This window comes from Ricinus communis, chromosome 4, assembly GCF_019578655.1.
Source record: "Ricinus communis isolate WT05 ecotype wild-type chromosome 4, ASM1957865v1, whole genome shotgun sequence".
Lineage (NCBI taxonomy): Eukaryota > Viridiplantae > Streptophyta > Magnoliopsida > Malpighiales > Euphorbiaceae > Ricinus > Ricinus communis.
In genome coordinates, this window is record NC_063259.1 from 21,650,025 (window position 1) to 21,663,054 (window position 13,030).

At 26.1% G+C, this 13,030-nt stretch overlaps 2 protein-coding genes across 3 annotated transcripts; one reads left to right on the top strand and one right to left on the bottom strand.

The window, feature by feature from the left end:
* Nucleotides 1-703: 703 nt before the first annotated feature.
* Nucleotides 704-5,802, top strand: LOC125369716 (3-hydroxyisobutyryl-CoA hydrolase 1-like). Of its 2 annotated transcripts, XM_048372519.1 has the most exons (13): nucleotides 704-821; nucleotides 1,036-1,116; nucleotides 1,275-1,343; nucleotides 1,842-1,905; nucleotides 2,582-2,661; nucleotides 2,747-2,830; nucleotides 3,721-3,805; nucleotides 3,922-4,007; nucleotides 4,436-4,557; nucleotides 4,647-4,707; nucleotides 5,144-5,242; nucleotides 5,330-5,380; nucleotides 5,516-5,802. In XM_048372519.1, the coding sequence occupies exons 1-13, from the start codon at nucleotides 783-785 to the stop codon at nucleotides 5,657-5,659; spliced, it is 1,065 nt and encodes a 354-aa protein (XP_048228476.1). In that variant the 5' UTR covers nucleotides 704-782; the 3' UTR covers nucleotides 5,660-5,802. The 2 variants fall into 2 exon arrangements, with proteins under 2 accessions (XP_048228476.1, XP_048228477.1); XM_048372520.1 differs by lacking the exons at nucleotides 4,436-4,557; nucleotides 4,647-4,707.
* Nucleotides 5,803-10,134: 4,332 nt separating this feature from the next.
* LOC107262574 (secoisolariciresinol dehydrogenase) lies at nucleotides 10,135-11,535 on the bottom strand. The gene is made up of 2 exons (XM_015728729.3): nucleotides 11,398-11,535; nucleotides 10,135-11,140 (listed from the first exon to the last, which is right to left on the bottom strand). Exons 1-2 carry the CDS (start codon nucleotides 11,433-11,435, stop codon nucleotides 10,366-10,368), a joined length of 813 nt encoding a protein of 270 aa, XP_015584215.2. The 5' UTR covers nucleotides 11,436-11,535; the 3' UTR covers nucleotides 10,135-10,365.
* Between the last annotated feature and the right edge of the window lie 1,495 nt (nucleotides 11,536-13,030).

Sequence of the window (13,030 nt, forward strand, 5' to 3'; positions counted from 1 at the left end):
ACACATATGCTTGTTTTTTCTCTACACTTGGCCCACTCTCTCTAAATAGATTCAACACCCATCTGCACAAAGTTGTTTATGAAAGCAAAAGTGAAAGACATTAAAGCAGTCAGACGAGATAACATTGCTTTTAATTCCTCCTTCTCTTCTTCTTCTTCTTCTTCTTCTTGTTTTGGTTTATGGTTTAAGTTATTTATGGTTTTTGGTAATTAGATTCTTATTATTTTTGGAATAATAAGAAATAAAAGTAGCATATAAATATATATTTTATTTAATTATTTAAGAAATAAATTAAAAATAACTTTTAAAATAATATTATATTATTTTTAAAACTATAGCGTTATATAGCAAATGAATTAGCAGATGATTTTTTCCAATTAAGAATTAATGTCATGTTAATATCACGTCATAAAAAGTAAAAAATACTAATTAAAAGGGTAATAAAATGAAAAGAAAAAGAAATTATAGACTCTACTAAATACATTACCTAATGCAGAAAATCTTTAAAATTGAGTGAAAAGTTTTGTTTATATTTATTCGGTTAATTATAATTTTTTTTTAATTTATAACAATTCTAATGGACGGTAAAATACACATCATATAGTGTTTATTTTTAAAAATAAACTCTCTTTTCCATCGAAATATTATAAATAGATGAGTTGAATATTATAAGCCACTAACATAAATATATATATATATATATATATATATTTCTATGCATACAGGTTGCTTGTGTGGGTTTTAGAAATTGGATTTGAAGGAAAGAAGAGCAGTAGTTAAGTATGGATTCTCACTACAAATTCAACAGAGAACTAAATCAGGTAATAATATACCAATCTTTTCCCATTGCCATCAGTTTTTATTTCATTGACAGGGAAAATGATGCAAGCCTTTTCTTACACTTCTATGTTGATTTACCCTCCTGATTCTTCATTTTTTGGTTTTGGATACTTTTAAGGCAAACAAATAATTGTTTTTATAGAGCAAAATAATACCAGAATCATTAAATTATTAAGAAAAAACATTCACATGCAGGTACTATTTGAAGGAGAGTCATTTTTCAGAAAGGTGATACTGAATAGACCAGACAAATTAAATAGCCTCAATTATGAAATGGTAAGTTAACCAATGAATTTCTTTCCCTGGATACTATTTGATTCCTAGATGTTCAAGCATACCATGAATATTTTCTTTTTAGTCTGCCTTTTACCATAGACATTGATTCCAAATTCTTTTCCTTCTTTATTTTTCTAATTCTTTTAATTGATATGCAGATTTCTCAAATGCTAAAGAATCTTAGAGACTTTGAGATAGATCCTTCTGTGAAATTGGTGATCCTGAAGGTGAAAGATGCAAAACTTCTTCTCATCATTTTATGGATACCAAAAATAATATTTAATTTAATAATTAAAAAGATAATAATGTTTGATTTGTAATTATAGCAATAAATAAATAAAAATAATATCTAAATGAATGACAAGTTATTATTTCACTTGTCTCAACATTTATAATTGATTTAACTTGATTTTCTTTAAAAAAAAAATAACGAGTGATTCTTTAAATGAAGTAATCCGATTCTGATTCGAAATTAATTTTTAAAAAATTAAAACTAAAAATGGAAATCACACATTTCCTTTTCATTCCCATCCTATTCTTTCAGTAACTTAACAAAATATTAGAGGATTGAGAGCTTTTAATACTATAATATATATGATAAATTAAAGTATCATGTCTGAATTATACAATTAAGAGGACATAAAAGATGCAAAAGAATTACAGAATTATTAATATTTTTATGTTCATTTGTATGTTATTTTTAGTCCATTGTTTTATTTTGGTAGGCAAATGGAAATGCTTTTTCTGTCGGGGGTGACCTTGTGGCATCTTTTGGTTTCCTGACGACAGGTGACATTATCTCTTCTATTATTTTCAAATGCTTACTAATTATAAGTATTTAAGGACATAGTTACTAATTATAAGTATTTAAGTTTTTATTTACTTGTAGAATGTTTTTTATTGTTTTTAAATTCTTAAGAGAAATAAGAACTTTTTATTTTTGTAAAGACTTATAATATATATTTATTTGCTATTATATAGAAAATTTTATTTGGGTAATATTTTAAATTTAAGGAATAAATTTTTCTTTATCTGAAAATAAATAAATTTTTATATAAAATATATAGAAAACATATTACAATTTGTTTTTTTGAGTTTAGTTATAATTTAAAAAATATAAAAAAATTATTTTCTATTTTTATTTAAAAAAAATAGCATAAATAAACACATAATTCTATTTTCTATTTTCATCAAAAATTCCCTAAAAGAATTATATAGTCATCCAAAGTTTTAACAAGATTGCTTTTATTTTTTATGGTTTTTCTTTACAAATTATAGAAAATTGGCTACAAAATTTTCTTTTTACAGTTCAAAATATTTCAAAATAAATTCTTTTGAAAAACATCATGAAAATTTCAAAAACAAATCATAAAAGAATTTTAAAAGAATTATATCTCATGAAAAGTTTTCTTGTTTTAATTTGGTGTACTTATGTAACAGTTTGTGTTCATAAATTAAAATACAGGACATTGGAGTTTTGGAGCAAGATTTGTCAAGAAACAATTGAACTTGGATTATTTAATTGCTACATATAGAAAACCTGTGGTAATAAATCCTATTCATTTAGAAATTCTTTTCATTCTCATAAACTAATTCTTGAACCAATATTTTCTTATTGTAAAAAATGAAGATTCCACTTATTGATGGTATTGTAATGGGAGGTGGTGCTGGATTGTCATTGCATGGAAAGTTCAGGATTGTGACTGAGAAAGCTGTAAGTGTATTTTCCCTTACCTTTTATTAGTTTTATTAAATGTCATCAATTGAAATTGTTGGTTAATAAATGAAAATAAAGTTTTTTTTCTTTACTGAAAGTGATTTGCATTAGTTTTTTATAAAGTAATATATATATTATGTATATTTCTTTTCTATATGTACACTTATTTTTGATAGATGAGTATATGATTTTATAGTTTATTTATATTTTTATTAATTTATAAGTTATCTTTCTAATTATAATTTAATATAAAATAAATAGTATTCTAAATATATGTTTAATATTATATTAATTAATAAATTAATTTTTAATTAAATAATAATTTTAATATTAAATTTAAATTTAAAAAGTAGTATTTTAAATTATATTTCTAGTATTATATAGTTTTCTAATCATACAAGTATCTTTAATTCTAAAAAATTAGTAATATCAATTATATTTATAGTATTAATTTTATTTAATAATAAAATTAATTAATAAATATTTTAAAATAATTTATATGTTATTGCATTAATAAAATTTTAAAATATTATAATTTCTTTTAAAAATAATACTAAAAGAATATTTTAGACTTAGTATTATTTTCTAGATATGACAAATAATTATAAAATATTAAATTCTATCTATAAACTGATCTTATATTATTATTTGTAATTAAAAGAAATGTACAATAGGTATATAAACAAATATTTTATTTAAATATAACATATGAATAAATGACTAATTTTATTTTAATCTCAAGAATTATTATAAAAAGTATTAGATCAAAATTATTTTTTTCCCTCTTACCGGGTATTAATATTTTATTTAAAATCAGTCGTCTAATATAAAATATATAACTTCATTAAAGATTATTTACTAATAATTTTTATCCTTCATTATTTTAGGTATTTTCCATGCCAGAAGCATCTATAGGACATTTTCCAGATGTTGGGGCTTCACATTTTCTTTCTAGGCTCCCTGGACATTTTGGTACCACTTTCCTTTTCCTTAAACAATAATGAAATTGATTGATCTTTCATTTCAGTTAAATTAATTGTTATGTGATCTAAATAGCCTATTAACTTTATTTGTATTTTGCTAAACAGGAGAATATTTGGGACTTACAGGAGCAAGACTGAATGGAGCAGAAATGCTTGCTTGTGGCTTGGCTACACATTTTGTTGAATCAAAGGTAATTAATTAGCTCCAAAATAATTAAACTTGATTAATTAGATACATAAAACATGGTAAGCAACACCAAATATAGATTTGTTTAAAATTAATTTATAATTTATGCTAGGTATCAAATTATGAATCATTTTATATTATGGTAAGAATCAAATTAAGAGTGATATGAGGAGTAATTAGATGATTCATTATTGATAAAAATAAATAATTAAATCAAATTATGACCCATTTTATATTATGGTAAGAATCAAATTAAGAGTGATATAAGGAGTAATTAGATGATTCATTATTGATAAAAATAAATAATTAACATATATATCAATATGTAAAAAAAATAATTTATGGTGGATAAAAAAGATAATTATGAAATAGGAAGTAAACTATTCTATTATAGATTTTCATGTATCTATAATTTGTTTTGCTAATGTATAGGATTTGCCATTGTTGGAAAATGCACTTCAAGCACTAATATCATCAGAGGAAATATCAATTAATGAAGTTATTAACAAATTTTCACAACAACCAAGAATCAAGGAAGACAACATTTATAATAGGTGATCTATTATTAACTTTTTTCTTCTGATTAAATTTATTAATGTTATTCTTAATATGAATTTGGAATTATTTTTTTCTTGTTAATCAGACTGGATATGGTCGATAGATATTTTTCAAAAGATACAGTTGAAGAAATCTTACATGCACTTGTAAGAACACTTTAAGCCTCCTCTACACTATTTAGAAAGAAAGCTTCCCTAAACTACCCAATGGTTTAACATATTTTTATTTTAGAATATGTGGTTTGCTTATATCACTTTCGTACTTTGTTAATATAATCGTTAGTAAATAGCGGTCAAATTACATAACATCGTTAAGAGATTTTGACGTGATCCATAATAATTACTATTCTTCAATTGCCACGTCAACATTTGTTAATGATATTGTACAATTTGACCGTTATTTGCTAACGATGATGTTTACAGGGTATCAAAGTAACAAAAAACAAACTATAGATTCTAAAATAAAAATACGTTAAAGCACAACATCGTTTACCGAGACTTTCCTCTATTTATACGATGAATGTGTTTCTCGATTCATTGTGAATTGCTGTTTATATAAACTCTTTCTTATGGGTTATAATAGGAAGAAGAGGCCAAAAACAAAGCAGAGAATTGGATCATTATGGCAATGAAATCCATGAAATCAGCTAGTCCAACAAGCCTGAAAATTACTTTAAGATCGGTAATTAATTTCTGTAACCCACTTATATCAGATTATATCTTGAAAAACCATTGAATACGATAACAAGTATGAAATATATGTTATCAGATTATAGAAGGACGAATGCAAACTCTAAAGCAATATTTCTGTAAGCCAAAGGTATTATTGCTTCTTAGTAATTAATATTTCTGGATTCTATTACTTTAGTTGTATGTAAGTGCATGGTTTATCCAACTAAATCTCATGCATGGGTCATAAATTATTTACTTTATTTTACAATGTAATGCAAAACAGTGGGAGCCCTCAAAACTGGAACTCGTTAGCAAAGAAATGGTGGATCATTGTTTTGCTGGTATTGATGATGATGACTGGAAATATCTGAAACTTCCATGTTCAAGATCTAACAGATTAGAAGAGTTACTGAAGCCCAAACTCTAAATGCTTATGTAAATTTTGAAAATGTACAATTACAAATAGTTGTTAGTAATTGTAATAATATAAAATAAGCACCTGAATCGACATTATATATATGTAAAAAATGGGATTAATTAATATGTATTATATGTAATTTATGATTTTTTTTAAAATTTTAGAAACTAATTAATTATAGGGTACATGATAAGAGAGAGGCGATTCTCTAATACATCTTTTATCATAAATATTTTATCGATATTGATGGACGGTGGACAAGAAGAATTTAATCTAAAGCTTATCACATGTGATTTATAAATATTTGGCTAAACTCATTCATATAGTAATAACATATTACCAAATGATAAAGAAAAGAAGGCTGAGCAACCACTAGAGTATCTTAACGATATCACCTTATTCATTTTCTATCAACCTTAGACATAGGTGTGTTAATGTAATTAGGGTTTATTTAGAAGCTATTTTTATGTATGAAATACAGCCTCTATATAACCAGCAGTATACTTGGTGTACAAGAGTAACAATGACCTAATTACAACCAACTACAATAGGAAGATATATACAACAATATATTAGGTGCCGTGCCGTATCAAATCTCTATAAAATCTCCTTAACACCCTCCCGCAAGTGGAGCGTCAGTGCAACTGATGATCAACTTGGAACATATAGAATGAAATGGCTGTTTAGCAAGTGGTTTTGTAAATATGTCTGCTAATTGATCTTTAGAGGAAATGAACCGAACCTCAAGTACTTGTTTAGCCACTAAGTCACGAACATAGTAATAGTCAATTTCCAAGTGCTTTGATCGCGAGTGAAATATTGGTGTAGTAGTAAGATATGTGGCTCCTAAATTATCACACCATAGCACGGGCTTAACGGGTGAGGATAAACCTAATTCCCGAAGCAAAGATAAAATATATTGCAGCTCCACAACTGAATGAGCAATTGCTCTATACTCAGCCTCAGTAGATGATTTGGCTACGGTGCGTTGTTTGCGAGTGCCCCAAGCCACCAAGTTAGTGCCAATAAAGATACAATAGCCAGAAATAGATTTTCGATCATCAATAGAGCTTGCCCAATCTGAATCACTATATGCAGAAACACAATGTGACGATTGAGAGGACAAGAAGATACCTTGAGTAATAGTGCCTTGCAAATAGCGTAGAATACGCTTAACCGCGATCCAATGCTTCTGAGAAAGAGAGTGCATAATTTGAGACACTTTATTAATCAAATATGAAATATCTAGTCGTGTAAGAGCAAGATACTGAAGGCCACCCACTACACTCCTATATAATGTGCTATCCGAAAAAGGATCATTGGGATCAAGACACAGTTTTCCTTTGAAGTCTGATGGAGTGGAGATTGGGTTGGCCGAATCCATGCTAGCTCGTGATAACAGATCCCTAATATTTTATAGATATTGATGGACGGTGGACAAGAAGAATTTAACCTAAAACTTATCACATGTGATTTATAAATATTTGGCTAAACTCGTTCATATAGTAATAACATATTACCAAATGATAAAGTAAAGAAGGCTGAGCAACCACTAGAGTATCTTAACGATATCACCTTATTCATTTTCTATCAACCTTAGACATAGGTGGTGGCATTAGAAATAACCGACAAATAAAATTGATATTAATATTTAACAATGCTCGATTTGACAAGAATAGAATCATTCGAATTTGAAGTTGATCTCAAATATGAAGCGATTCGAGATTGAAGTAATACGAGATTGAATTAAACTGAGACAAACGAATAATGCAGTAACGAAAACGACTCAAACTTATATAGAAACTCTTTAGTAATTAAACCCGTTCACTTAGAAAATGTTCATATTGAGAAACTAAATTTTAGAGCTGATCTTTAATTTGCCAATGGAAAAGAGAAGAGGGTAAAAGCTAATGGAGAGAGATATTGTATTGCTCGTCAGAATTTATGAAAGCAGTAGATTTAAATACAAATAATGAATGCAGGGGGACCATGTTACTTTCTACATATAAATCATGTACACCGGGGATTTAAAACCTTGAGAACAAGCCACATGCTACATAATGTTCACTGACATACTTGGATTCATTACTCGTAAATAAATAAATAGCAATATTCTTGTTTAGGGCTCGAAAATCGGCTCGTTAAAACTTCAATAACAAATTTATTTATTACTTAACAAGATTTTCGGTTTAATATTTATATTTAATATCTCATTTAAGATTTTCATTTTTTTCTTATTTAAAAAGTTATCATTGCTATAAATAGACATTATTTAACAAGTAAACGTAATAAAATAGTTCTTCACTAGAATAAATATATATATATATATATATATATATATATATATATATATAATGATTATTAATGCCAATCACTTAAATTAATATGTGAATATATAATAAATAAACTGGTAAAACTTTTTTTTTTTTTTTTTTGTTATGGACATTTGAACTTAATGTACTGCCTACATTCAGAATGAAAATGTCATGGACCATCAAATTTGTTGTATTCTGATTTGTGAATATTGTTATTGTTTTTTAGTGTTAATTTTGTGTATCTAATCTAATATATATATATTAAAATTGGAAGCAGAGAGAACTACAATTGGCTATATAAGATTATTAAGAAATGATATTTATTTTTTTATAAATATTAATTAATAAAAATAATTATTTTCTCTTTTAATCTATAATTATAATAATAACAACTTTTTAGATTTTAATTTTTGTATGTACTTCTTTTGTTATCATTTTAATTAATTTATTTATTTTATCTTATTTTTATTTGATATTTATTGCTATATTATAAAATCTTGATTTAAACTTGATTATCTATTTGATATATTTTATTTTTATTTTTCTTTATTAACTTATTTAAGTTCATTAATAAATTTTGAGTTTTTTTGTATGGTTTAATTACTTTTTTTATTTCTTTCACTCATTTTAATTTAAAATTTATATTTAAATACTTTTTATTATTTTCAGAAAAAAATTACTCTGAGGGTCTACAAGAAGATCAAAAAATAAGAAACTGTATCAAGAATTATGTAAAAAATAATACAAAAATATCTTCTGGTGTTGAGGGCGCCAAATCTTTCTATGGATTGCTTCTTTCACCTCTTTTGCCGTCGAAGTGCCGAAAGAGAGTTCTCTTTGTGGGGTTTTCTTTTTACGAGCTTTTCTTCCGACTGTAACTCTAATGAAGATATCTCAACCGACCAACTCTGCACTGCCTCGGATGAGAACAAGTTTTAGGGAACCGGGCTACTGAGTTGTTCAACCCCTCGGTGGGGTACTTGTTTGTTTTTATTTATTAATTATAAAAAATATAAATATTATATAATTTTTTTAGTATTTTATTATTTTTATCTAGAAACGCCCTTAAAGAAAAAAATGAAAAACTTTATTTTAATAAAAAAGTATTGATGTCATTTAAATTTTTCTTAAATCACATTAACTTTTTTCTTTTCTCTCTGTGCTTCAATACTTTTAATTTATATTACTAAGATTTAACTAATAATGAAAATTTAATTGTATTTATTCATGCATATTTGATATTATTATAACATTAGAGTGCAAGTATAATTTTTTTTATTTTTTCTTATATTTTATAGATTCTCACATTATTTATGTTAATTTTAAATGTTGATATCAATAATTTATAAATTGGGTAAATAAAATTAGAATGGTCAAAACAAACTGAAACCGGCTCAAAATAAGAAGTCGGTCAAGATCAGTTTTCCTTCAACTAGAATTAGAACTATTAGTTTCAATTTTGCTTGTAAGAAAAAATTATTCTAATTAATTTTTTATTTTCTAAAAATTAATTGAATCAAGCTGAAATTGAAATTGGCCGACTCTATACAAATTAATATTAATAAAAATATATAATATATAATATATATATTCTGTTAATTATTTAATTTATATTAAAAAATAATTTAAATAAAAAATTGAATAATATATAATTATTATATAAGATATAATGAATTTAATTATAAAATATAGATAAAATATTAATTCATAAATAAAAAAATATAAGTTAAATTAAGTTCCGCACAAAACGCTGGTATTAAACTAGCTATAATTAATGTTTAGCTCGACATCTTCTTTATAGTGTTTTACTGTTAGGTTTAAATATATTTCTTACTTTTGCATATAATTTATTTTTAATTAAAAAATTTATAATTATATATTCGGTAAAATCGGATTTGAATTCAAATTTAAATTTAAATTTACAACTGAGCTAATTATGAGCTGAACTCAAAACCAATTCTAATTCGAATAATTAAAATGCGCTGAGATTCAACTTAATAATATAGAAAAATGGCTGGAGCTCAAGCTGAATTCGGTTTAAGTGAACCGAGCTTGAAAATTCAAAAACTTAGGTTGGCTCAACTCAGCTCGATTGCACCATTAATTGGCAGATAGCATGAGTTCAATACTCTTCTAACTCATGGTATCTCGTGAAGTATCCCCTATCCAAATTCAATAAAAAAGATCTTATTGAGTGGAGCTAAGGCATGCCCAATCTAGTAACTCAAACAGGCACTGACAAGAAGCAAAATCAAGAGCGGACAAGTTAGAATCCCCTACTAGAACATCATAGTACAGGCTCTGAGCATCAAGAGCGAAAAACTCAGAATCCCCCATTGTTACTTTCTACATATAGATGGATGGATTGAGATCCTGCTAATCTCTACACTAGCATGTGGCTTAAAACCTTGAAAACAAGCCAAAAGCAGGATTAATGGTGGTAAAACCGCCATCTAATGCTAGATTATGTCCACTGACATACTTGGATTCATCACTTGCTAAATAAATAGCGGCTTCAGCTACATCTTCTTGTTTCAGTTTGACCCCTTCAAGATTTGAGTATACACCATAACGTCCATCCTCATCCATCTTAAAGAAGTTCATAGCCAATGGGGTTTCAATGAAGTAAGGCGACAAGCAATTCACTCTAATCCCAAACCGTCCGAGCTCGGCAGCTGCATTCTTTGCTAGACCCACTACTCCATGCTTTGCCATGGTGTATGAATGAGAAGCAACACCACCTACACTGGAACAAACACTGCCAAGAGTAATTATGCTACCTTGTCGAGCAGGAATCATCACTCGAGCAGCGTGTTTGGTGCCTAGAAAAGATCCTATCAAGTTCACTCTGAGAGCTCTCTCAACGTCAGCTGAATCGTTGTCGACGATGCTAGGTTTGCGGGGGTCACCAGTGGCTGCATTGTTCACCAGTATATCGAGCTTACCAAAGATGGAGACTGCAGTGTCGACTGCATTTTTTACGTCTGATTCTACAGATACATCACAGTGAATGAACATGGCTACGTCTTGTCCAAGATCCTTTGCTACTGATTGGCCTAAATCATCTTGAATATCAGCGATTACTACTTTGGCCCCGTGTTTACAAAAGCTTCTGGCAATGCACTCGCCAATGGCCGTAGCTGCCCCAGTGATCAGTGCCACCTTACCTTCTGGTCTACGCCATTTTTATAATTGAATCAATCACACAATAGATTGGCTGGTTAATAATATTGTTTAGTAACAAAGAAAACTTCCGATCATTATAAATATCATATGCAGAAGGGGATCAATGTAAATTTAAGTTATCTAGATATAAAAATAATACAAAGAAATCACAATTTCTGATTTTTGTTTTAATAAATTGAATTTTCTAAGCAGGATGAAAAGAAAAACAATATGTGAAATATATTAATGATATTTTTGTGGACATACCTTCTCGCAGCAGGTGGAAGAAGCAAATTGGTTGCCATGCTTAGAGAATCGAGAGAGTAGTTATCAATTAGCACTAATTCTCAATTTATAGACAGTTTAAGTTCATAAGATGTTACCATGCAAGAAAACTCATCCATGGTACCACCATGCCTTCCACAATTTCAACTTAATTATTTAAATTTTTGCAAACTATAAAGGTAAAGATAAAGTATATTTTATTTTATATACTAATTAATATTTTATTCCGCACTCGCAAAGTATTACATATGCGTATTAATTCTAGCATTTCATTTTTTAATAGATAAGAAAAAAATTTCTAGTTATAGTAGCTTTTAAAAAACATATCCCATATAATTAAAAGTGAGTAAAAAAATTGAAAAGATTAAATCGATCGGAATCAAATATCAATCGGTGGCTTCGATCAATAAAAGGTGAATTATAAAAATATTTAATAAATAAAATATATAAATTTTAAATTTTAATGTGAAACGTAAAAAATTTCAGTCTAATAAAATTTATGTTCTTATATAAGTCCACTTAAAGCTCACGCACAAGAATTAAGAAATATACTATATTAAATTATTTCAATTTATAATAAAAAATATTTTATATGAGTAAAATGTCAATTTATTAAAATATATAAAATTTCTATAGAATTCTATTTCACTTCAGTGAATTTTTTTGTTTTTCATACTCTATTAATATTCTCTCACAATGCAGAAAGATATTATTAGAAAAGTAGTAATTAATACTTCATTAGTTACTTAAAATAATGCCTAATTTAAATCAAAAAAAATTATTAAACGGCATTTATTTTAGAATAGAAAAATTAATATACTATAATTTATAGAAAAGATTAATAGTTAAATAATTTAATTAAATTCATCAACTTTAGTTTAATAATAATAAAAAATATAAAAATAAAAGAGATTTGTTATACGAAGTCTTTTTGAATGGAATTTATCATGTTTATCATTTATAGAAATAAAAGGGTAATTATATCACAATAAGAAAAATTTAGAAATATAAAGATAAGAAAATAAAAGATTTCCACCAAAAAAATTTTTGAGTCCCATATGTTTATTTTTGATAAGTTGAATGCAATAATATAGAAACAAAGCATTAAGCTGATAATACATCAAGAAGCTATAAAAAAAACTTCATCAAAGAGAAAGTGATACTAATAAGATTATAAAGATAAAATTGAGAAAAATAAAAAAAAGAATTGTGTCACTTAAATTTATTTATAATAATAACAATGATGAAATTAAAATAATTCACCAAATTTGAGTACTAATAATAAAGAAACTAAAATCTATTATAATAATAATAATAATAATAATAATAATAATAATAATAACAACACATTTTAAATATTTTTTTATTAAAAATAATTAAATTAACACTAATTAAATAGGTGAGTGGGTTAAAAATTTATATGGATTATATAAATTTAGATACTCATATAAATTTCAAATGTTATATATGTATAGATAAATTGATTATTTAAGTCTTACCCTCTTTATATTCAACTTATATTCCCGGTGCCCCATAGATATTATTGCTAGTGTTAAAAATATAATTTATTTTTAATTTAATAGTTTTATTTTTATTAATTTCAATATCATAAAAG

What these genes read in the sequence shown, in the direction of transcription:
- LOC125369716 (XM_048372519.1), top strand. Translation starts at nt 783, where the DNA reads ATGGATTCTCACTACAAATTCAACAGAGAACTAAATCAG. An exon ending in CTACATATAGAAAACCTGTG is followed by an intron (nt 2,662 to 2,746) that starts GTAATAAATCCT and finishes TAAAAAATGAAG; the next exon opens with ATTCCACTTATTGATGGTAT. An exon ending in TGAAAATTACTTTAAGATCG is followed by an intron (nt 5,243 to 5,329) that starts GTAATTAATTTC and finishes ATATGTTATCAG; the next exon opens with ATTATAGAAGGACGAATGCA.
- LOC107262574 (XM_015728729.3), bottom strand. Translation starts at nt 11,435, where the DNA reads ATGGCAACCAATTTGCTTCTTCCACCTGCTGCGAGAAG. An exon ending in CTTCCACCTGCTGCGAGAAG is followed by an intron (nt 11,141 to 11,397) that starts GTATGTCCACAA and finishes AAAATGGCGTAG; the next exon opens with ACCAGAAGGTAAGGTGGCAC.